The sequence below is a fragment of the Desmodus rotundus genome, chromosome 9 (genome assembly GCF_022682495.2).
Source record: "Desmodus rotundus isolate HL8 chromosome 9, HLdesRot8A.1, whole genome shotgun sequence".
NCBI classification, from domain to species: Eukaryota; Metazoa; Chordata; class Mammalia; order Chiroptera; family Phyllostomidae; genus Desmodus; species Desmodus rotundus.
Window position 1 is genome coordinate 90084160 of NC_071395.1, and position 25848 is coordinate 90110007.

The 25848-nt window shown below is 44.4% G+C and overlaps 1 protein-coding gene and 1 pseudogene across 1 annotated transcript; one reads left to right on the top strand and one right to left on the bottom strand.

The window, feature by feature from the left end:
• Positions 1-704: 704 nt before the first annotated feature.
• DCAF7 (DDB1 and CUL4 associated factor 7) lies at positions 705-25461 on the bottom strand. The gene is made up of 7 exons (XM_024573015.4): positions 25079-25461; positions 14398-14556; positions 13586-13697; positions 13079-13197; positions 9987-10196; positions 8686-8803; positions 705-5531 (listed from the first exon to the last, which is right to left on the bottom strand). Exons 1-7 carry the CDS (start codon positions 25214-25216, stop codon positions 5359-5361), a joined length of 1029 nt encoding a protein of 342 aa, XP_024428783.1. The 5' UTR covers positions 25217-25461; the 3' UTR covers positions 705-5358.
• On the top strand, positions 6106-6650 carry LOC128779195 (large ribosomal subunit protein eL33 pseudogene; annotated as a pseudogene).
• Positions 25462-25848: the final 387 nt, after the last annotated feature.

Genomic DNA, 25848 nt, shown 5'->3' on the forward strand with positions numbered 1-25848 from the left:
CACTTTGACTGTTCTAATAGGTGAACTGATTGCCTATCTCCACCCCCTTGCTCCCACTCAAAGGTACTTTCTTCATGGCTTCCAAAATGCAGCAACTCTGAGCATGACTTCCCTCTATGTAATATTTCCAGGCTCATACAGGAGTAAGGTCTAATCTTTCTGCAAAGCACAAAAGATTCTGATCTGGCTCCTGCCTACCTCTCTAGCCACATTTCCTACCAGTCCCCATAGAAAACCCCACATCAACTTGCACTTCTCTGAATATGACCACACTCCTTGCATTTATAGATTGGTACTTGGGTATCTTCTCTGTCTTAGATGCCTTACCCTATTCCCAGAGAACTCCTACTTAGCCTTCAAAACCTAGTTCAAGTATCTGTCTTGTGAAGTTCCCTGACCCTCTCTGGCTCCCACCTCGCTGCAGGTGGTCACCAACTCCTCAGGACTACCAGTAAGCCTGAACACACCTGTTACTGCACCACACTGACGTATTTGTTTATGTGGGGGTCTCCTCTGGCAGGCTGTGAATGACTTGAGGGTCGTGCCCCTGGCATGGAGCAGGTGCTGTGTTTTGTTAAAGGCGATAGGTCAGGCTGTCAGAGAGTGATGAGCTGGGGTGGAGTCTAATCCCCCAGCCAGTGTCTCTGACACATGACCATAGTGGCAGGATGGGAAAACTGAATTTATCACAAGAAGAAATTCAGTCAACCTATACATGTTCACGTTTTATTACAAAGTATGATGGACAGAAAATATGGTCTTATACAGGAGGCTGAAACAGAATGAAAGGGTGAAAATTAGGTTTAATATACCTAATTACGCAAGAAATAAAGTCATAGACATAACACTCCACTTTCAGGTGCCTTTGAAATAGCCTTCAGTGGGGATTGACCATGGTGGTTTCACAGCACAGTGTTAAGATTTTATTATAAGCCCTGTGTACAATCAGTCCTGTGAAGATAATATCTTAAAAAGAAAAATGGTTACAGTACAGTTCTGCAAGGGGCAGCTAGCTTCCTCTTCCCCTGACCAAAGGATGCCACAAAACCTATGGTATAGGGGAAAAGTTTAAATATATAACAAGAAAGTAAATTCAGACACGCTAGGCTAAAGGGGACAGAGATTGATTGGCTAGAGCTTAACATTTCAGAGAACAAGAAATCTCCATTTTCTACACAGAAGTTTGTACAATCATGCTACAAATTCACACTAGGGGAGGAGGGATGAAAAGTCACTGACAAGAGGGGTTCATAAAATACACAGGAACCAAAGCAAATGATTCATACTTGACTCAAGCAAGTCAAAGCTTTAACTCAACAAGTCATAACACACTGTACACCACAATCAACCCAAGGTGAGAACGTTTCTGTTAAATAGCAGATATCACAATTTCATATTCACTCGCTTGTCCCGAAGGTGGGCACTTCCAGCTGTTTTCCAGCTGTTACACAGACTGCCAACATCTTTCTGCTTGAGTTCATACTTTTATTAGCTTATCTGTTTCTGGTTTGATATACCAGTCCAAGTCCTCTTTGGAAAGGCACCTGCATGTCCTATATTTAAAAAATAATATGCAGAAAGTAGCCTAAGAGGACCTGGCCCATATATTTGCCTTTGACTATTAGCAGCAATGACCACTGTGGGAGAAGAGGGTGCAGGTGGGGGAGGTGGGCAAGGCTCTGCAACATGAGACTTTCTCGGGAGCTGGGTCAGCCAGTACAGAAAAGACGATCCTTAGAGAGCCTGGCCCCAAGTTCACAGTGACTGCTCAGTTCAACTTTCCTCCCAGGGAAAAACCAAATGGGAAGTGCCAAGCATAGCCCTCCTTCCTCATCCTGGAGTGCAGAGAGTAAAGGGGAGAGTCTGCTTAGAGACTTCGACTTCAATGGCTTCCCTTTCCCCAAGCCAGGCAGTTGAAGGAACTGCCATGTTCTCAAACCGGGGAAGGGGGACACATGGTCTTGGGCTGGCCCTCCTATGTCTGGAAAACCTTGCAGCCCTTACCTATTCTTATAGCCTACGAATTCAAGGCCCAGGATGCAGCAGGGAGAAAGTTCTACAGTGGAAAGGGAGAGGGAAGAGAAGAAGAAGAGAAAGGGAAAGGTGGAGCAAAGTCGGAATGACTGTTTACAACCTCCGCTTCTTCGGCTCTCCATAAACCGACAGGCAAGAAGAGCCACGGTCAGGGGCAATCACAGGATTCCAGAGACCTGAAGATTTCTACCACCAAACGTCATGCATGGCTACATCACTGCAGGGAGGGGCTCCTCTGCCCTGAGCTGTCACCCTGTCCCCACAGTTACCCAGAATCACACACAGCCGATGAATGGTCCCTGACACCCAGGCCACACAGCAGACAGTCTGAATACTTCCCCACCTCAGGCCATTACTGCCCTCTAATATTTTCTCCTTTGATCCAAAGCAACACTTACCATTGATTTTCTCCCACATCCTAAATCTTCTAAAATTTCAGCCACAACTATCATCAAGACCTTGTAGAAATCTCAATTTTTTGTTTCTTCCCAAAACCAAACCAGTTCTCTGGGAGCAGATCCTGGTTCTGGTAAGAAATTCTCACCTAGTTACAAATATTTTCTCTCTTTAAGTCGTCTCCTTGCAGCCAGTTTCCTCCCTGGAAGGAAAGGGTTCCAACTCTCCTGAGAGTAAATACTCAAACTCTGGAAGGACTAGTATCCATTCACCAGCTCTCTGATGTGGAACCTGAGGCCAAATCTATTCCGCACCTTCCCCCACTTGCCCTCAGGGCAGACAAGAAAAACAAAGGGCAGCTTCAGCTCACGGGCCAAGAACAAGCCAAAGGGCCATCAGAGCCAGAGCCCAGAGGTGCCACCATGGCCTGTCCAATGGCATCCTGGCAGCTGCTCTGCTCACGCTCCAGGACAGCGGATGCAGACCCTCCCACTCATGCTCTCTGGTTGTCAGTTTGAGAATCTAAACAAATTAAACAGACACTTGCTTTTGAAACTACTACAGATCTGTGCTTCCTGGAACATGACTGGCTGAGAGGCTTTCTCAATCTCGGGACTACAGAAATCCCTTCCTCAATCATGAGGCCGTTTGGCCTCTGGCAGAAAGAGAGGGAAGGAACTGGGACTTCCAAATACCAGCGCCCCAACCTCTGTGAGCGTGTGTGTCAGCTCAGGGAGACGGGGATGTGAGGAGGAGGAGGACTGCACTGCGGGACGGTGACAGGGCTGGAAGTCCACAGGGAAAGGAAAAAATCAAAAGTTGTAGGTGAATAAATAGCAACTTTAACCAAGTATATTCTAATTTCTATTAACTAATTTTTTTCTCCAGGTTGTTTCTGAGTTCTAGTTGACAAATCTCACCATTCGTTCCAGGTTTAGGTGCAGACTGGGAAAGGAATCTTACATCAGAACTCAGTATACTTAAGCCCTGCCAAGCAAGACCAGGTCCCTCTACCATCCTAACCTCCATTTCAGACCCTTTCCCACAGGAGGAAACTGATGACCTCCTAGCGCAGGCTACCCTTGGGAGAAGGACCGTGGAACCATCCAACACAACTACAAGCAGAGGAGGGTTCTGACCAAGAACCGCTCACTTTACATCTCCACACGACACACTGCAAGTCTGGTGGTAAAAGCAGGGGAGTAAACCTCAAGCAGGTGACCAGCCAAAGAGCCCCAAAACCAGAATAAAAAAGTAAAAAGGTAGAAAGGGAAATAAAAAAGAGCTTTTTGGAACAAGCCCCTGGGTAGTAAAGCAAAGAGCTATGACTCTGAGGATACAAATACATCTGCTTCTGAAGAGACAATGGAAAAGCTCTCACAGGGCTCAGAATGACAAAGCAGGGGAGAGCCTATAGGGACAAAACCATCAGACTGAAAGCCTGCTGCCCTCCCAGGGTCTCAGAAACCTTCCGCCACTTGGCCGAGCATGACAAACCAGGCAGACTCCTGCCCAGATTCTAAGTGTGTCCCAAACTCAGCCTACAACCAGAGCCACACACAAGCCCCCTCCGTGGAACTTACTCACGTAACGGAAACAGACACCTGCAGCCTCCAAGTCCAATATTGCTTGGAACCTAACCTGGAGGCAGGGCAGTTGACAGGTGTGTGCAGAGCTGTTAACTGGCTGACCCTGGGGTCTCTGATTCTTTTTGCAGCTATTTATTTATTTGATGACCTGAAATCATACTGCCCCATCAGTCCCTCCATTACAAGAGGTGACATCTCCCACACTCTAAAGGAGCCTTTTTTAGGGTAAGACCCACAGGTTGGGTGCCTCTCAAGCAGGAGTCTCTCGCCTCAGGGCACTCAATCCAAAGGGTGGCTGATAGACCACCAGTCTCAGTAAACTAAACAGAGATACCGAAGTTCAGCTCATGGATTATTCTCGCCTATCGTTCAAGATACGAAAGAGAATGTCTGGGGCTTTTATTTGGAGGGGAAAACAGACTCAAACTATGTACTGGAAACATGCTCTAGGCTCAGCTTCCCTGAAACCATTTCCCTCAAGTCCCCAACCAGCCCATCTCAGCTGTAGCACACTCTCAGTAGGTTCCTGTGGCGTTGGACAGAGGTACTTCAGGGAGTAAACAGCAGGCTTCACACATCTGTTTTGGAGCCCAGAATGCCCTTGAGAAGAGCCAGGCTGAGAAAAGGTGTGAGAGCTGGCCGACTTCAGAGCACCAGGGCGGTGTGGGACTCCCAGACAGGTCCGTTCTGCTCAGGCAGTGATTCAAGGCGGCAAACTGTTCACAGGGGCAAGGGCCCAGTGCCAGGTCCAGGCACTGAGGGAAAAGAGGAAGGTGCTAATAGGGAGGACTACGAAACAAAGGAAGAAGCCAGAGAGTAAAATTCTTTTCATAAAAAAATTAGCCTGATAGATAAAAAATATACAAAGTTGAAATTTGTTACAGACATAGATAAGAGAAGGAAAGACAACTTCAAATTGGTTATTTGTTCCCACTTAAGTGCTAACACGGACATGGACACAGATTGCTGCCTTGGGCAACAGACAGACAGAGACACTGGGGCAGATGAATACAAACACACCCAGTGCCGGTAATGCTCATTAACACAATGGCTGACAAACAAATATACAGAAATTTTTAATTGAGGAACCAAAGGAGAAGAGGAAAGGAGAGAAAAATCTTAAAACTCAGCCCTGGGCTGAGGAGGCATCACACAGCGCTGAGTCTGGCGCAGAGTGATGGGGTGACTGGCCAGGAACATCTAGAGCAGTTTCTGGTAATAGTGGGTGCAAAGCAATGAAAGACACACTGGCCGCCGGAAACACGTTTCTTCTTACTTTGGGGTGGGGCAGAGGCAGGAAATACATAAGCCCCTGCCTCGCGGGCATGGCGCCTCCACACTACACTCTGAGTATCTCCAGGCAGTTGTTGTAGCAGATGGCGATCCAGTCGGGCTGAGTCGAGGCCCACTGCACGTTGTTGATCTCCCCCTCGGCTGTGTAGGCCAGGATAGGGTCCTCGATGGCCCGGGGCATTTGCTGGATGTCCCAGATGAGAGCCTGATGGTCATCCGCTAGGGACACAGAAAGCCAGAAAGCCAGGTCACACCTCAGGCAAAGAAGATAACCATCCTTGCATTTGGTAGTGGTGGTAGTCAGAGTTTACAAAGCATCTGTTCACCGAGACCCCAGTGAGGGAGATTTTATTTTAAGCCTGTTTTACAGATGAGGAAGCCGAGATTCAGAACTGTTAAGGGGCTTGCCCTGAACCACGGAGCTCTGGGGCCAGTGAGTGGCAGAGCAGACCCAAAGTGAGCCTCTGACTGTCCCACAGCTGTACTCACTGCCTCAGAGCTGGGAAGCCAGAATGGGAGTTGGTGGGCTCCTCTCATCTTAGATGAGCAGGCACCAGGAAAGGAGGATGGGATGAGATAAAAATGATTCCAAAACATGTCATTTCCAGCCACTCACAGTACTTGAGTGATTAAAGATCCTTCTCTGATGATTCAATTTAGTGGAACTTCCCCCCTATTTTATGGACATTTGTAGTTAAATGAGGTGTTAAACAGATATTGAGATGAAGTACTGTGTGGACATGTGCTATTAAAAACAATTTCCTGATTTTTCACCATCTGGGGGCCTGTGGAGCCTGCCAGGAACTGGACTTCCACAACGAACATGTCTGGGAGGCGGTGGTCCAAGGCCATTCTTGCTGGCTATAAACGGGGTCTCCGGAACCAGAGGGAGCACACAGCTCTTCTTAAAATTGAAGGTGTCTATGCTCGAGATGAAACTAAATTATATCTAGGCAAGAGATGTGCTTATGTGTACAGAGCAGAGAGCAACACAGTGACTCCGGTGGTAAACCGAACAGCACCAGAGCATTCTGGGGAGAGGGAACTCGTGCTCGTGGGAACAGTAGCCTGGCCCGCCCTAGATTCAGCAGCAACCTTCCTGCCAAGGCCATGGGACACAGAATCCGTGCAATGCTGTGCCCCTCCAGGATTTAAACTTGTTAATAAATAAATAACAACCTTGACAGTGTGGCTCAGTTGGGGGCCCTCTGGCAAAGCAAAGGATTCCAGGTTGGGGGACATGGTTGGGTTGCAGGTTCAGTCCCTGGTCAAGATGCAAAGGGAAGCCAACTGATAAATGTTTCTCTCACACGTCGATGGTTCTCATCTTCTTTTTCTCCCTCCCCTCTCAAATAAGTAAATAAAATCTATTTTAAAGAGTAAAAAAAGAAATAAAAAAATAAAAATAAAAACAATTTCCCCAATAAAGGACCCCAGGAAGAAGGTGATCACCTTAAATAAATATAAAAGCACATGAGAGACGACTAGAAGGAAATAATATCGCAACGAGAACGGTGGGGTCCTATTAGGATGGCAAGGTTGCCAGTGAGGTTTACTTTTTTTCTAGTTCTAAAGTGATCTGCAATGTGATCATGTTACTTTTATAATCAAAATAGTAAGTTCTTAATCTAAGAGAAGAAAAAGACAGGCAAAGACCTTCACTATCACAGTGTCATAATTCCATCAGCCCATCCTGATGGGAAAGCCTGTCTCTGATACACAGGGGATCTCAATAAACTCAACCCTGACTGGCCTCCTGCCACGGCTGTGTTACCCAGGCAAGACGTGCGATGCCCTTCTGGTGACAGTCTGTCAAGAGATCTGGGGAACTGTTTTAAACACTCAGCACCTCTAAAGCGCTAAGTTCCTTTTCCTCACTGCTCAACTAAGCATACTCTTCAGCAGCACCTCCTTCCACTGAAAGGACTCAAGAAAGAAGCAACCCACTCAACAGCAGCAAGCCCAGCAAAGTCAGCAGCGGGACGCCCTGGCTGGTGTGGCTCAGTGGACTGAGTGCTGGCCTGCAAACCAAAGGGTTGCCAGTTTGATTCCTAGTCAGAGCACACGCCTGGGTTGGGGGCCAGGTCCCCAGTAAGGGGTACGCGAGAGGCAACGACATATTGATGATTCCCTCCCTCATTTCCCCTCCATTCCCCTCTCACTTAAAAAAAAAAAAAAAAAAAAAAAAAAGGCAGCGATGGACTTCTGCTGGGGGGAACATTCCTGTTCCCCATCAACAATGGACGACACCTTTGTTTTCCCCTTCACCCACCCACTCCTGTCCACACCCCTGGGGAAAAAAAACAGGGCGGTAATGAAGAAGTCAGACCACAAGCTAAGTAAGGTACAGAGGAAGGTGGCAGGGCCCTAACTGCCCCTCCATGAGACACGCAGGCATGAGCAAAGGCCCAACACAGCAAAAGCTTCATAAACCTTTCAAATTAATGCTACAATGGCAGAAAACCACCTAACTACTACACTGCTCCTTTGGCTCCATAATGAACAAGGAAATGAGGACAGTACTGATTAGCAAGAGGAATACTCATGTGTTAGAAGGAAACCCTAGACACTGACAAAGATAAGGAGCAGAACATGATGGGGCTAGAGTGAAGTCCCATCTGTGTATAATAAAGGGACAGGTATTAGTACGGTGGGTGGGAGACCACATGCCTGCCTATATCCACATAAAAAGGTCTGGAAGGAGACACACAAACTGTTGTTAGAGGTCACCTATGGAGAGTACAAATGAGGTGGAAAAGGGATAGGAAAGAGAAAAGATTTTCGCTTTCCTATCTTACATGCCTCTGTACTGTTTTAATTTTTAATAAGAGAATTATACTATTTCTAAAATAAAAGCACACTGATAGCCAGCCTATTTCTAAGGGGTTCTCTTTTTGGTCTGGCAAACGGACAAATGAAAACTACAAGTCACACACCACTGACCAAGCCGGGCACGCAGAGCCCTTCAATGCATCCAGAGCTCCCTATAGGTCCCTTACATCTCCCATGGGAGGTGCCAATCATGGCAGTCCCAACCACTCTGTTATGTCTAAGGCAGACTGCCCATATTCCTGGATCTGAGTCCTCTGTGTCAACCTAGATTTCGGGAGGGCAGTGGAGAACAGTATGAGACACAAGTCTGTAACTGATACAGGACGTAAATAGTATATGGAAGATGCTCTGATCTCACTGAGAATACAAGAGCATTTGGAAAATTGGACTGCTTCAGTTTCACAAGTGTGGGGAAACTCTTAATTGAGTTACTTTGTGCAAATCTTTCAAACTATCCTTGGAAAACAGTAAGATTACAATTCTAAGAAGAGAAAGATCTTACCTCTCCCTCCCCAGGCAGCCCCTCCCCCGCCGTGATTACCTGCAGTGCAGATGTGGCAGGATGAATGTGGGGCCCACGCAATACCATTGACGCATGCTCGGTGGTTGTTTAACCTTGCGACAGGTGTGCATGGAACTCGGACATCCAGAATCACTACCTGCAAAAATAACAAGTAAAAGGCCCAGGAACTTCACAGTGTGACAGAAAAAACAAACAAAAGATACTACACAAGAGAGAAAAAAAATATATATATATATATATACACACACACATTTATTTATTTATTTATTTTTAGGCAGAGGGGAAGGGAGGGAGAAAGACAGGCAGAGAAACATCAATGTGTGGTTGTGTCTAGTGCACCCCCTCCTGGGGACCTGGCCCACAACCCAGGCATGTGCCCTGACTGAGAATTGAACCAGTGACCCTTTGGTTTGTGGGCTGGCACTCAATCCAAAGAGCCATACCGGCCAGGGTGAAAAATTTTTTTTTAAAGTGTACCTTCTTCATTTGTGGATTTAAAGATTATTAGATACATAGGGTCTCTGTCCCAAAAGTGGCTACTGTATTGAGGAAGAAGAAAACAAAGAAGACACAGGTACTTTATAGTCTGTATCTAAAGCAATACAGGGTCTTCAGACTGATAAGGAAGGGAAGATCCAGAAGCAGGTAACCTGAATTTGGATAATGCACCAAGTCCCCTTAGGCGCGCACGCTGCTTCCGTGCATGCTCAGCACTCTCTGCCCCCAAAGCAGAATTTGGAATGTAAGGAGTCTGAGGGGCTGGCTCCACAAAACAAAGTTAATCGCTGCATCATCTCTACCCACAACTTACTGCTTTTATCAAGTAACAGGGTAGAGCTGCTGTTTCCATGTTTGTTTGCTAAAGCTAGAGAATCTGTCCTGACCACAGAAGGGGGAAACCGCCTGTTTCTTTACTCAGCACCGTGAGCACATATGATTTGGTTTACTTTTTAGATATAGCTTTTCTTGACACCAACTTCAACTCTTCAAGTATTCAAAGTTCTTAACACAGTGTGCTTGTTCTAGATCAGGTTTTTTCAGTCTCAGCACTCCTGACGTTTCCGGTTGGATAATACTTTGTTGCGGGGCCCTGTCCTGTGCACTGCAGGAGTTTTAGCAGCATCCCTGGTCTCTGCCCACTAGATGCCAGTAGCACCGCCCCACTCCTGCTGAGTTGAGATAATCAAAACTGTCTCCAGACATTTTCAAAAGCCCACCAGGAGAAAACTGCTACCAGTTGAGAACCACTGTTCTTGATATATGAAGTAGAGCCCGAGTTAGGTGGCAGGGCCTATGCTGTCCTGAAGCAGAGTGCTCACCTCCATTCCATCCATGGCCATGGTAGCCAGGTAGTTAGGGTCCTGCTTGTTCCAGCAGAGGCGAAGCAGCGGGTGATGCTGTGGGTCTTCATAAATGATGGTGCTGTGTTCTAGATGGCGGAGGTCAAACATCCGCACGGAGCCATCAGCACCCACGGAGGCAAACATGTCCCTGCCACCCCCAGCCCGGCTAAACGCGATATCATAGACCTGTGGGTGAATAAGACATTTCAGTCAGACCCAATCCATTGCCTCCTTTTCCCATACCAGGGAAATCTGCTATCCCTAGTTCATCTAAACCCCTGTTCACGACTCAGGAGGAATTAAATAAAGCCAAACAATGTCTATAAGTCTGGAACTCAAGAACTCTAACATCAGTGACTTCCCCAAAAGTGAAGATCATTCTGCTACGGAAATTGGCTGGCTTCTTCCCACATTTGCTTTCCAAGTCTTTTTCCTCCAACTCCTGCGACAGAACAGAGTACATACCCTGCTGACCAACAGAGCACAAGTATACTGAGCAAGTATTCTGCGTGTATAGACAGGCTCGGTGGGAGCCAGAGCCAGTGGCTGTCTTCTACCACAACACAAGATTGAGACATTTATTTCCTGGGCCTTGGCGGCTTGCATCTGTGTGCAGTGAGAGGCAGATCCATGACCACATTAAGGCAAATATCATCAATTAGAGAGCTGGAAGCAGCCCTCCTGTGGCCACTTAACAGCCAAGCTGGTTCTGCTGTGAAACCTGGACCTGAGACTCAGTTGCAAGAGGTAACAGCAGTTTTAAATAATGGGAGGCATTCCTATATTCACAAAGAGGTTTAATATCACTCTCTTGTCCTAGGACATGCTGTTTCTTCTCCTAGTTGGTCTGCATTCATAAGTGAATCAATTTGTTTGGAATCATTGTTTTCTGTATTTATTACTTGCTGCAAACACTGATCACCACTACTGTCTGTGAGAAAATAGAGGCAGAGAGCAACAGAGAGCTTTAGAGAAAGCACAGAGACAGACAAAGCCAGAGCCAGCCAAGCAGAGAGAGAGAGAAACTGGAAAAGGAAAAACAAATGAAAGAAAAACAAAACCCATCTTCTGGGGTCAAGGTTAGTAACACCTGATTTCTGGAGAGACAAGACTGAATTCCTCACTAAATGCCACGATTCCAGCCTTCTTAAGGTTCTGCCTACTAAGGGACACTGCCAAATGAGCACCTGTTTCTATACAACCTCATAAATTCCTTTTTCTCTGACTATGAAGAAATTACACTTCTCTTTGTATGGTAGGAATGAGGAATGATTCCAAAGGGAACTGGCCAGCTCACCACAAGGAGGCCCAGCAGCTCCAGGCTCTGTCCAGCACCACCCACCTGAGTGAGGGCAGGTGCATGTTTATCAACCTGCGCACACCCTGGGGCCAGCTCTCAGTAACTCCCAAGAACAGGGACACCATAGCAGCGTCGCTAAGCGACAAGATACTGCGGGCAATGTGGCCGAGTATATGAAGCTCTCTCAGCTTTAACTAACTGCGTCTTCATTGCAGCTCTACCAGTATAGTTCACTATAAACCAAGGGAAGATGACAACCCCACATATATGCTACCCTCCTCTACACCAATCTACCACGCACAACAAGAGCCCCCAAACAAGTCTTTACTTTGACAGAGAGAGGCGGGCTGAGAAAAACCTAAGGTGCTGGAAGATATTCACTATTTCTCTCAGAGCAACTATCCTCAGGTTCATTTCTTCAAGGCCAGGGTGCTAGTCTAGGGCCTGTTTGCTGGTCATGGCCATTTCCTCTGGTAGGGAGACGCGAATATATTTCTCCTCCTTTCTTTCTGTTCCCTGAAGCATCTCTGGCAACGGCTGCGTCCTCTCCATGGTTCTAGCTTTTGCCAGGTAAACTCAGCCGCTGGGCTCTAGTAACCATGCTTCCTCCCTTGGCCCTTCTGGCCCACAGGCAGTGCTGCTTCCTGCTGCTCCAGTTCTCTAGATTACCTCACTGTTGCCAGTGTGGCTACTTGGCTTTACCGTCACCTGTGTAAGCAATGCCCTGGATTAAATCCCCTCTGTTTACACACTTAGAGTAGTTCTGGTTTTCTGGACTGGACCCTGACAGAGAACAGCAGACTAAATTGTCACATAACTAAAATGTAGCAACCTGTTCCACTGGATGTCAAGAGGGTTTCCAGAAGTTCCTTACTGGTCCTCTCTGCAGGACAAACTCTTCCTTTGCCCCTTGGTTCAGCAGCAGCCCAGTCCAGCAGTCTTGTAACAGATCTTACCCTTAGGAGCACAGAAAGCCAAAGAACAACCCCTTACTAAGAATGATAACCTGGTCACCAACTTCCCATTCTGTGGACAGCCTCAAGTTTCTGACCTAAGGTCAAGGCTCCCTTTTCATCTGCACACATAATAATATTCCTCGCTGTGCAGGGTAAGGTAGAAGAGGAAAGGAAACACTACCCACAGGAAATCAGAACACTAGGAGCATGCAGCAGCTCTGGGAGGAAAAGATTCGTGACCATTTTCCCAAAATCACTCATAAGAATGCTCTAATTAAAACACAATCACAAAGAGCTTCCTGCGGTTTACAATAAACACAGGAGAAACATCACCATCACGATAAACTAATATTCAATTCCAAACAGTTTTAAGTATGAAGTGAACGTAGTAGAATTTCATAAAATAAGTTGAGAAAACCTGATGAATTATGTTTAACTGCCAGGAAATTTCCCTCTTTCTGCCTCCCTCCCACTACCCCTTCCCCCAGAAAGCAAATATATTTCGAGATAAGTGTTACTCTAAGATTAATTTTTAATCACATCAGGTCCATGCTCATCTATAATAGAGTTCATTATTAAAAAACAGCAATCTCTGGCATGAAAAGAAGAATGACAGACTGTAGAACAAGTTGTTTCTATCAGTCAAAAAACTCACCCCTTTACTACAGTGCTGTTTTCCACTGTTTTGACACATTACTATCTTCACTTTACACACAATGTTAGCATTGATTTCTGCAGCATTTGCAAAACAGCTAGAGGACAGCCTCACAACACTGAAGGCACAGAGAGCTGAAGGGGAACAGCATCATTACCTCTTTATCATGGGCAATCAGTTGGGTCTTCACATGGCCAGACACAAGATTCACTCGCCCCAGCACCTGCCCTGTCTCCAGTCCCCAGATGGTACAAGTCGTATCGATGCTGGAGGTACCTGGAAACAACCAGTACATGTCAGTGGCCGAGGGGAGTGAGGTTCCCAGGCAGCCTTCTCTCCCTGCACCTGCTCACCTGTTCAGCACAGGAGACCACATGCCACAAACACTTCCTAGAACAGGGAGGGTACCAGGAGAGCCCAAAAGAGTCAAGTGTTCAATCCTTACCCTAGGACCTTCGACTCTCACTGGAGACAAACCACACACACACATGAAGCTCGATTCCATGTGAGGAATTAATCACCACATTCCACATCTAGTCTCTTTGGCCCCATTCTAGGATGATGCAGGGACCTCGGCCCCGGTTATGAATTGGCCGAGTTTATAGCTGAGAAAATGTTCTCTTTGCTTCCTCAAACTGGAATTAGCACTTCCTCACTCCCTTACCTAAAAGATAAGGATCCACCTCATTCCAGTCAAAGGAGGTCAAAGGAGCACAGAAATCTGAGTTCTTGTTATTGTTTAGCAAACATTCCAGCCTGGTCTCTGTCTCCCCAACCTAAAACAAAAACAAACAAACGAAGAAACAATCAAGCAGTCTCATCTTCACCGAAGATCTTTAAAGCCCCATTTAGATGACATCTTAGTAAATATAAGACATGGGGGTGGCAGGGCGTAGAGCATTTTTATCATAAAGAGTAATAAAACCCAGAGGAACTCCCTGAGTACTACTTCTTTCCAAGCTTTCTTCTCGGCCTAGCTCTGTTTTCCAAATTTTTCCAGACAGGTCTTCTCACCTTGTCCAACCCAGAATGAATCTTGGTACCTTGCCTGGTTGGGCACTACACCTCTAGGCTAGGAGATGCCACTGCTGATAAGCTAAACTCGGCTCAGCGGGGAGGTGAAGCTCCATAATCCACATGCACACTTCACTAGAATCAGTGGCCTGGTAGTTTGCTTAATTTACTCAGAAGTATCTTGGCTGTAAACAGAGTAAGAGGCATCAAGTATCACCACCCCCACAAAGGTTATATCAGGTTAACTGAGCCTCGGGTTTCCTGGGCTGGCTGAAGCCAGCGGCAGGAACTTCCAGGAATCTTGGCTAGGTTTACTGGGAAATCTGCTGAGCCAAACCAGGTCATTTCAGACACGTAAGCATCTGTTTCTCCTGGGCTGCGATGGCACTCACTGCCTCCAACCCCAGTCTGGTCTCCATGACTCCATGCTGCTAACAGCAGCTGACAGGAGCACCTGCTTACCCTCCACACTCGGAGATAGTCACCACTTGTGGCCAGCAGGTCTGGATAGACGCCTTTTGTGTCAGGAATCCACATGAGCTTTGTGGTGGGGTAAGGATGGTCAAAGGTGTTTCGGCAAATAAACTCCGAACTCTCTTCGTCTAAACCAACAAGCTGAACCTGTAACACAACACAATTGAGCGGTATAAACACGTTTTTCTGGAGCAGTGTCCAATACATCAGACCACCGTCAGTGACAAAAGTCCTGACATGGTACTGCAGAGTCAAGAACGACTGCAGAGAGGGAGTCTAGTCCGACCACCTCCCGGCTCAGAGGAGGAAACACAGGCTTGGAGGGTTGGGTTACGGTCAACACTGCAAAGCTAGTAAGAGGCAGAGACAAAACTTGAAGACAGGTTTTCAGATGCAAATCCTGCACTTTTGACTCATGGAACTGCATTATCTGCCCAGCAGGTTACACCTTCCTCCCCAGCCCTGAAGCATCTGATAAAGTATGTTTTCAGTTACTCCATTGTCTTAAAGGGCTGTAGTTAGACCCTGCGCAGTCCCACACAACAAAGTGACCCTCATCCCCACTGGCTAGTAACAAGTTTACACAAAAAAGTGTGAGAAATGAGCAATCAAGAACTTTTTTTTCTACTGGGAAAAAAAAAGTTGGTATCATTGATGAGGAAGTTCCCTGGTTCTGGTCACTTTTCCTTAGAGTCAATTTTGGGCCAATATTGACTTCCATTGTGGCTCAGTGGGAAACGCCATGGTATGTACTTACGACCTTCCACCAACTGGAAGATGGAATGGGGAATTTTTGCCAAAGACCCCTAATGAGAGGATAAGCACTAACCATACAACAGAAGAATAGGATTTCTTTTACTCTCTCACTGTCAGTCTTAGATACCATTATCTTCCTATTTTTTTAAATGTAGGTACAGACGCATACAATAGAATTTCACTTATTTTAAGTGTACGGTTCAATGATTTGGAATATATACATTTGCAAATGTATATAGTTTTGTAGACCTCCCCAAATAATTGATATAGAACATTTGCATCACCCCGAAAAGTTCTCTTGGACTCCTCTGCAGTCAATCCCCGTGATCCTAAGCAACCCATGATCCATTATATAGGTCTGCCTTTTCCATAATATCACATAAATGGAGTCATTGCCCTGGCTGGTGTGGCTCAGTGGATTGAGTGCCAACCTGCAAACCAAAGGGTTGCTGCTGGTTCGAATTCCAGTAAGGGCACGTGCCTGGGTTGTAAGCCACGTCCCCAGTAGGAGGCACGCAAGAGGCAACCACACATTGATGTTTCTCTCCCTCTCTTTCTCCACTCTCTAAAAATAAATAAATAAAATCTTTTAAAAAACTCTTTAAAAAAATAAAGTGGAGTCATAGTATTGAGTCTTTTGTGACTGGCTTCTAGCACGCCACTCTTGCGATTCGTCCATGTTGTGTGTATCAGTAGTGTCTTCTTTTTTAGTGCTGAATATTGTATTATATGGAATCACTATATCCAGTTCATAAACTTTTGGGTTACTTCTAGTCTGGGGCCATTAATGTAAATTGGTATCAACATTTATGTATGAGGTCTCTTTTGGGTGGGCAAGCTTTCATTTTTCTCTTGGGTAGACAGCTAAGAATGAAATTGCTGGGTCATAGTGTATGTTTACCTTTATTAAAAAACAAACTCCCAACCTGTTTTCTAAGTGGCTTTGTCATTTTCCATCCCCACTAGCATTACATGGGAGTTCCACATGCTCCACGTCCAGTCAGCACTTGGTATTGCCAGCTGTTCTTTTTAAGTCATTCTAATAGGTGTAGGAGTAGTATTTTTATTTGCGTTTCCCTGCAACTAATGATACTTAGCACTTTTCCATGTTTATCTGCCATTCATATTTATTCTCTGGTAAAGTCCATTCAAATATTTTTGTCCTTTAAAAATTCTTTATTTTTTAAAAATTCAGACAAATCAGGCTGAAAGTACAGAGTTCCCATATACCCCTTGTCCCCACACGTACAGTCTTCTCTACTGGCATGTTTGTTAACAACTGATGAACCTACCACCCAAAGTCCAGAGTTAGCGTTCAGTCTTTGTATGGTACATTCTATAGGTTTTAACAAATGTATAATGATGGGTATCCATCATCATAGTATCATATAGAATAGCTTCACTTCTTTTTTTACTGGGTTGCTTGTTTTCTTATTTATTGAGTTTTCAGAGTCCTTTGTATATTCTAAATACAAGTCCCTAGTTATCTGTTTTTAAAGATTTTATTTATTTATTTATTTTAGAGAGAGGCAAAGGGAGGGAGAAAGAGGGAGAGAAACATCCATCGCTTGCCTCCCACATGCCCCCACCTGGAGACCTGGCCTGAAACCCAGGCATGTGCCCTGACCAGGAACCGAACTCGTGACCCTTCGGTTCCCAGGCCAGTGCACAATCCACTGGGCCACAATAACAAGGGCCCTAGTTATGTGTTTTGCAAGTATCTTCTCAGACTATGGCTGTTATTTTCTTTCAATGTTTCTTGAAGAGAAATTTAAAATTTTGATGCAAGTTTATCATTTTTTTTACAGCTCATGTTTTTTGTATCCTACCTAAGAAACCATTGCCCAATCCCAGGTCACAAATACTTTCTTCTAAAAAGTTTTGTAGTTTTAGGTTTTACATTTAGGTCTCTGATCCACTTCAAGTTAATTGTTTTATACGATGCAAAGTATGAATCAAGGTCCACTTTTTTACATATGAGTATCTGATTGTCTCAGCACCATTTATTGAAAATACTGTACTTTCTCCTTGGCCTCTCTGTTGAAAATCAATTGACCACATATTTTTGCACCTATTTCTGGATTCTTTGTTCTGTCCCATTGGTCTATATGCCTGTCCATTTACTAGGACCACATTGTCTTGATTGTAGCAGCTTTCTGGTGAAGTCCTGAAATCAGAGTGTGAGTTTTCCAACTTTATTGTTCTTTCTCAAAAAGGTTTCGCTATTCTTCACATTTACTTTTCTCTATGAACTTTAGAGCCAGCTTATCAAATTCTACAAAACACCTGCTGAAATTCTGATTGGGGTTTTGTATCTATAAATCAGTTTGGAAAAACTGCTATACTAAAAATATTGAGTCTTCCAACCCCTAAACATAGCAACTCTCCACTTATTTAGGCTTTCCTTAATTTCTCTCAGCACTTTGAAGTTTTCAGTGTAGAATTCTTGTATTCCTTTCATTAACTTTACTCCTGTTTCTTTTTTTTTAAAAAAAAAGTTTTTTATTGATTTTAGAGACAGAGAAAGTAAAGAGGAAAAAAAACGCCAAAGATTTGTTGTTCCACTTATTTATACATTCACTGGCTGACTCTTACACGTGCCCTGACCGGGGATTGAACTTACAACCTTGGTGTATCAGGACGATGCTCCAACAAACTGAGCTACCTGGCCAGGGTCCTAAGTATTTTTATTGGGGGTACTTTTTCAGCTATTAATAGAGGGGAGCCAGATTTCTCCTTTGGCTATTATTATTTGTATATAACTTCCTTGAAAAAAGGCCCAAAGGGCAAAGTGGGTGAGTAGCAGAATTTAGACACCAAATCCTACACCAAACCCCTCACCATTATATTCTCTATCATTTTCTTATACGTAAGTTCTACCTATCTTAATGACCTTTCAATTGGGTTTATTTTATTCTTTAAATGTACTTTTAGATTGTAGGAGAATTATATTGTAAAGTGTATGACCATTGTATAAAATCAAAGTACAGGTATATTAAAGTTACTAACTCCCTCATCCCATCCCCAATACATCACATTAACTCAGTGTGTATTGCTTCCGCACTCTTCTCTATGCTCACACACATTTACACACAAGCCTAAGGTTTTCCCTCAACTTTCAGAAACAAATGGGATATTATATCCAATGCTATAAATCTTATTTTTTATTAAACAAAACAATGGGCATCACTCGGGTCAATATGTAGGTCCAACTCATCCTTTTAAACGATGCAAAACGTTTTATGCCTGGACATCCGTGTTCGTGTCCTGCTGTCACTACTTCTGGAGGCCACAGTGCCTAGGGCACTAGAAGGTATGTGCATTTTAAATTTTAATAGGTGCTGATTTACTTTCTAAATAGGTTGTAGCAACTCACACTCCCACCAGGTATTTATGGTAGCGCAATCTGTAATAGCTTCTGTCAAATGCGGCTAGCCTAACTTCTCCCTCCCCTCTTCTGGAGGACTTGATTATTTTGCCTGGATGTCCAAAACATTCTTTATTCACTCTTAAAATGAACAATAAAAACTTTCCCAGGAAATGTTTTATTGCCAACTGTTCTGTGCCCAGTTTTCTTTACTACAAACCTTTATTTCTATTATTTAAGTGCATATTTGAGTTTTTGGGTTTCGTTTCTTTGGTCTTCTTCAGGAACACAAATTATACCTAAGTTAGACCTTCTTTATTTTCTGTATCTAGTACATTCTAATTATTTCCATTTCATTTTCTCAATCTGTCTCTCCTATCCCTCACTGTATTTTCAGCAGTTGGTACCCATTTTTATTCTTTTAATTCTGTGATAATTTTTGTTTTTGTTTCCACTATTTTCCTGGGCTCTACCTGCTGATGTTTTTCTCCTGACACCATGCCTTATTTTAGCAGATCTGTATCTCTGCTTGGAGCTCTTTATTTTCTTAAATTCTTTGACTTTGTGTGGCAGGGCTGGTCACTAATTTTCAACTAAGGTAAAAAACATTTTTTCTAGTGTGGGTACTTTACCTGCCACTTGTTTCCCATTTCCCCCCCTCCTTTCTCACAGTGTCTTTCTATAGCTACTGTGCCGGTTCCTTTTGAATGAGGCAAGTTCTTCCTCAATGATGTAAAGACGGTTCCTGTGGGAAAGAGGTCATGGCCATGTTCCGAGTCAGCAGAAACATGTGAAGCTTTTCCATCTCCCCAGCTTACAGAGATGAGGAGCTGCCAAGCTGCTCACAGTGTAACCACTTGTTCAGTTGGTCTCACCTAATGCTTCTAGAGAAGCTGGTACTTCTGTGTCTCCTTGTACAGCTTAGCTCCCCTCTTGCCCAAAGTGTCAAATAGGGTCTGAAGAATCTCCTGCTGCCAGCTGGTGCACCCTCTCTTTGCTGTCCCAACAAGGGATTGTTGATTTTGCTCATCAAAATCCTATTCCGGAAAACTGCTCTTGAGTTTAAAACTGCAGCCATAGATACCCTTTCCCAGCATCTTCCTATACCCATCTCAACTTCATTATACTGCCATCCTTCCTCACGCCTTGTGAGAACATTAAGGAAAAGTTATCTAACTTTAATCATCGTATTATCAACATGCAGGAAACCCCTCTGCCTTTTTCTCCCTAGTCTCCCATCCTCCTGCTAAACTTCTGGTACTTCCCACCTCCACTCTTCTCGGTAACTGATGCTTCACAACACTTTACCCACAACATGTGAATCAAATGCCCCTGAAAAGAAATAGCTGTGAAACACGATCATTTTTATTTATTTTTAAACTATGGATTTTACTGTGTCAGATGTCTTTCAAGGAGCAGATATGCAGATACGCAATATAAAATATTTACTCCTTGAAGGCATGACCACATCTTCACTTTCATTTTTATTACTTTAATGAATAACAACATAAATTATTGTTCACATTACTCATACCTTGTATTTAAAAAAAATTAAAAGATGTTATGTCTAGCCTGTTGAAGTAAGCTTCCTGAGGGAGGAAACTGTGTATTCCGTTTATTACACAGACTGCCAGTACCAGAACATGAAGGTTGATACATAAGTATATGCGTAATTTTTTTATGCCTCCAAGTTATCCAAATTAATATGCCACTCCAGTCAGTGGGATATTTTCTCAAAACTGTTAATATAACCAAAATAAGCTAAAGCCAAATACTGAGAGAATCAAGCAGCTTTTCTTGGGCTTTTCCATTTGTCCTCCCTTCCGGTCTATTCCTGACTGTTGCTGATCAATGCCTGTGGAGAGAACCTGCCTTGTCAAACTCTGAGATGAATTCTGACACAGCACCCCTCCAGTTCCTGGCACAGGGGCTGGCCAGTTAGGCACCGCCACCTCAAGCAGGCCGAACTACCTACAGAACACAGATTCATTCATAGTTCAAATCACAGCATCTCCAGTACGTCTGTGTGAGCCAGGTTAGGGCAAAAAGCACTTTTATCCAGTTGGTCCTATGGAGGAATTAGTCCTCTCACTGTCTAGAAAAAAGAAAGGAGGAAGTTAAAACCAGAAGAGTTCTTATCTTTTCAATTCCCCTGCTGACAGTCTTGCCAGAGCTGACGGAACCCTGCAAAATTTCCAGAAGTCTAAATATCTGTCAAAAATACTTATGTGTACAATAACACATTTTATTGCTGCCAATCTCATGTCTGCTAATGTAGGCTACAGGTTACCAAGTATCATCACCGTGCCTAAAACATGTATGTATGTGTTCAATACATATTTGCTGAATTAATGAGCAAATAAATGAGGATTCTGAAGGGCTACCACAAACACTGAGAGATGAAAATTAACATGCTAGGTCAAAATAATTACTCACCAAATAGATAAAGTAACTCTGCATTAAAAAACTCTCCGAGGAATCAACAAAGGCTGACAAAGCAAGCATTCATCTTATGTGTATTTCAAGTACAAAGTAACCTTACCCAGATTCACTACCAGCATTTTTCAAAAAGCGTCAGGTCTACCTATAGTCTCTCTCCTCATGACCTCAAAAATGTTTCCTAGATGCTAAATATTAAAGCCCAAGTAATCAGATAAGTTAAAATTAGGGCAAAATAAATCCCTATCAACCTATCAATTCTATTCAAAACTAACCCTGTTAGTTTGTGGCATGTAAACATACCACAAACTGCTGCCTATCTTTCCCCATAATAGACAGGAAATATCACCTGCCCAAACACTGCAGATATTGTCAAAACTCGGGCGAAACACCAGAGTTCTTCTATCCGAGATACTGTGTCTAAGCCTGGTGGAACAAGAGAAAAGGGGCTTAAATTAGCACATTACAGTACTTGTAGTCTTCCAGACCACAGAATGGGTTTAGTTGAAAGGGCTCACGGGAATCATCCACCCTCCCTGCAGCAACCCCCCAAGTCTTTAAAAGGCAAATGAATGAACATAATGACCTTTTAAGATAACTTTCTCTCCTAAGGTCCTGATTCCTCTTTGGAAAATTCAGAAGTCAAATTTACCTAATATCCATATAATTCTCTTTGATTATATTTCAATTACAGGTACAATAATGATGATGATTAAATAATAGCTAACATTTCTAAATCGCTTGCTATGTGCCAGAGTTCCATTACGTATATTAGCTCATTTAATCTTACCTCTTACCATTTACAGAGAGGAAACTGAGGCACAGAAGTTAACTTGCCCAAGGCCATACAAAACTGGGAAGTGGCAGCCTCGAGACCTCAAGGAGGCTGGCTATCTGGTAATGGAGCTGTTTTCATCTGATGAAAGGACAGACCAATGTTTGGGCACTTACAGGTACAAAAAGATCAGGTTCCTGCCTGTGGTCAGCAGATGCCACGGTAATTCCAGGGTGAAGTTCTTAAGAGTGACATCTGGACCACCTGTGTCAGAATGACTTGAATGTCTGTTAACTTTAGGGGTGGAGCCCAGAAATGTGAGAGTCCCTCAGGGGATGTCACACCCACACTAAAACTTAGAGAACCACTGCTTCACTACCAATGCTGCTGTATCCCCCAGCAAAAAGAACAGGGAACAGAGAACACAATGGCCAATAATGGGGCAGAATCCTGTTCTTCACTCTGTAATGGTTTCCAGATTCATTTAGATGTAGGGACACCTGAAAGTTAAGTAGTTCTTGAAGTTCTAACAAACTTAATTCTATCAAACTAGGAATAATTTTACTATAAGAAAACACGAATACATTAATACAAACTTTAAAAATTATAACCATGTTTTCTGATAGTCAATGTTTCCACAGTAAAAAAAAACATTTCTGGGCTTTTCATCAACATTAGTTTGCTATGTCCATTTATTTTGTCCTGCTGGCAAACACTGTTGAGGGCAAGCAGACACCAAAGGTCTGAAAATTCCAACCAATTATTTTTAAATCCTTGCAAAATTATGAATCCGACACCTCCATGTTGAGTTTTCTCCAAAACCGAGGCTGAGAATCACTGCTTTAAAGCGGAATTTATTACCCACCCAGGCACAGATCCTCTACAGCAGGATTTCTTAACTTGGGGTCCATGAACTTGAATTTAAAAGTTACATTCATATTTTCACTAACCTCTAGTTGCAATTGAGCATTTTCTTCAATAATAAATGGAGGCAGTTGCAGCGGCATTATTCTGTGTTTTTGTCACAAACATAAATCACCGATTTTTTTCATATCACATTAAAGTTGTTAAACATCTTGAAATGTTGTTTAACCTTCATCACTACTTCAAAAGTACAGTAATAATTACAGTGGGTGGTACACATTAATGAGTTAATATAAAAGTATACATATTACTAATATCGCTTTTTAAAAATGTTCTTGATAACTGTAGTTCAATATAACTGGTTTCCTTCATAACCCTGTGTACTTTAAGATCCTTGAACGTAAAGCCAAATCTCACCAAGTAGGAAAGGAAAAGGGCAAGTACAAGGAAGAAACAATTGAGAAGATGCAGGAATAATGTAATCTTATATACAGCTTTAATTAAAAACTTGAAATGAAAAAAAAGAAAGAAAGAAAACATAATTGTGAAAAAAGGTCCACTGACTTCAGATCACCAAAGGTGTCCACGGTGTGTGCACACACACTCTCAAGTCAAAAACCCTGACTTAGGTAGGTGGGGGCACAAATATAGCTTTAAGACACTGATCACCTACATCACATGAGTGAGTTAAGGCACAGTTAGCAGCTTATTCTGTTACTACTGGGATTATCAGCTTGCATTACACTACAAAGGCCACACTGCCTGTGTGCCTGGCACAAAAGCTCCCATACAGCTGCTAAATCAAAGGACAAACTTTGGAGTAAAGTTTCTGCAACTGAGGTTTGACACCAATTACGCCACTGATTCCACCAGCAGCCTAACTGTGGCTCAGTTTGTCCTCTCTTAGAAATGTAACTACCTACTGCTTAGTCAAGTTAACCCTGGAAGAACTTGCAAGGGAAAAAAAAATCTACTTGTGTGAGACTCAAGACCTTTAAAAGACATATTTTACTTTTTTAAAAAACATGTATCCTTAATCAGTAGTTCTAGTGCTTTAATTTCAAGAACGTGGTTTCAAATCAGGACCATGAATCCATCTGCAGCTCTGCTGTCCACTATGGCCGTAAGAAAGAGGAATTAGAAAAAAAAATAAAGTCATGTCTTGCTCAGGACTTTCTGGTTTCTGTGGGTAATGGGTGGACTTGAAGATCAGTGTGCACTCCATGGTATTTGTCTGTAAATCGTGTACGCGTAATGTCTGGGCAATGAGCGTCCCTCACGTTTACCAGTTTCTCAAAGGGGATTCCGGAGAAGCCCTAACTCTACAGAAACAGCTGTGCTCCTAAAGAACTGCAAACAAACTTACAATGTTCAAATGTTTTTTACGGGACCTTCACCTTTCCTACAGCAAACTGTGGGTCAGAAATAACGAGACTGACTGACATGTGCTAGTCAAATGGACCAGACAGGACCCAGTCCTAACCTGCCTGGCCCCCCCTCCCCCCCATGACTGTCCAGCAGCACTTTAAACACACTAGTCAAGGCTTTCAATTGCTTTGATCCTGAACAATCACAACATTTACTCTAATACAATAAAAGGAAGCGATTAACAGGTAAAGGAAAGAAAATTCTTCCCAGTGACTTACTCAACAACTTTCAAAACTAAATTGATGCTGCACTGCCAACTTAAAAGCTTACCCGTGCGTCTACGACGGCTTCTCGAATTGATGGATACTTACCAGTCACGGTTACACATCTGTATTAGTATGAAAGAAGCCGAAGAAAGATATGGCAAGTGTCATCCTTCTCTATTCAGAAAACAGTGGCGGGATCAAGGCTACAAGCCAAGATTTCCAAAAGAGAGATCGCTTTTTAAAGGACAGATATGAGGCAGCAATGGCAATCCCGGCAGAGGGACTGGGGTAACCATGAATAGTGCTTGGGGCTGGGAATAGGGGGAGGAGAAGTCTGCGCAGTAAACAGCGCTAAGAGAAATCCAACACGGCCAGAAGTGAGTGACCACCAACTGAATCGCGAGCATTATCCTTCACAAGTCATCACTCCTTCTTTCCTCCTCCTTCTCCGCCCCACAACTGAAGCAATGCGGCAGCAGGGGAGGGAGACGGGAGTGATAAATGGCGTAGCAACTGGGGTGTAAATTTGGGTTTGAGATTTGTTTCCGCCACGAAATAGCTGTCTGACTTCGGCAAGTCACAACATCGTGCGCCTCAGTTTCCCCATCAGTAAAGTGGGGGTACGGGGTAACTACACTCCTGACTACACAGGAATGGTGCCGGGATTAACTGAAAGTGCGAAACCCTCTCTGCCCGAGACCAGACTCAGAGGAACCGCTCCGTGGCGCTAAGGCAAGTCCGCAGGAGGGTCCTGGGGTCTGGGCTCCGGCCCGGAAAGGGCGCTCCAGGGGCCCGCTCCCCGTCAACTGGGTTCCGAGCCCCTGCCCGGCCCACCTTGTTGTTGTACTCCTCCACGAAGCTGCCCAGCGCCAGGCGAAAGCGCTTGTCAGGCCGCACGCTCCAGTTCATGGCGTAGACGGTCCAGGGCGCTTCATACTTGTAGATCTCCTTCCGTTTGCCGTGCAGGGACATGGTGGCTGCCGTGGGGCTGCAGTGCGGGCCGGGTCAGCAGCGGACTGAGGCGGACCGGGCGTCGGACCGGTAGCGGGACCTGGGACCCAGGGGTCCGAAGGGAGGCGGGGCCGGGGCCGGCAGAGACAGCCTAGCCCGGAAGCGCGGCCTCGGCAACAAGACAACCACAGCCTCGGCCCGACCCCCAGTTTCAAACCTGCTCGGGCTCGGACAACAACCACCTTCCGTTTGAGACGCAGCCCCCCCCTTCTCCAAACGGAAGCCACGCGTTCTCCACAGTGGCGCCGGTCGTTGGCTGCCTGGCACGTCATTTAGGGCAGCTCCTTCTCTTCATTGGCTATTTTACTTATAGCTTTTGAAACCTCCTCGCTATTGGTGCAAATGTTTGTCATCCCAATTACTTGTCCAGCTTAATTCCAGGGGGCAGACTCTTTCTCTGTCCCAAAGGTCATTGGCTGACGAAGATGTCAGTTAGGGAGATAGCGCAGTGCGGTTGAAAGGGGGCGTGGGTGGCTTAGAGGCGATAGTGGAGAGAAGCCGGCTTTCAAGTTCTAGGCCAAGTCTGAGAGTGACACCGCTTGTGTGACCTCTTTTTTATTAGGTAGAATAGATAGTAAACCAAGGCAGGCAGG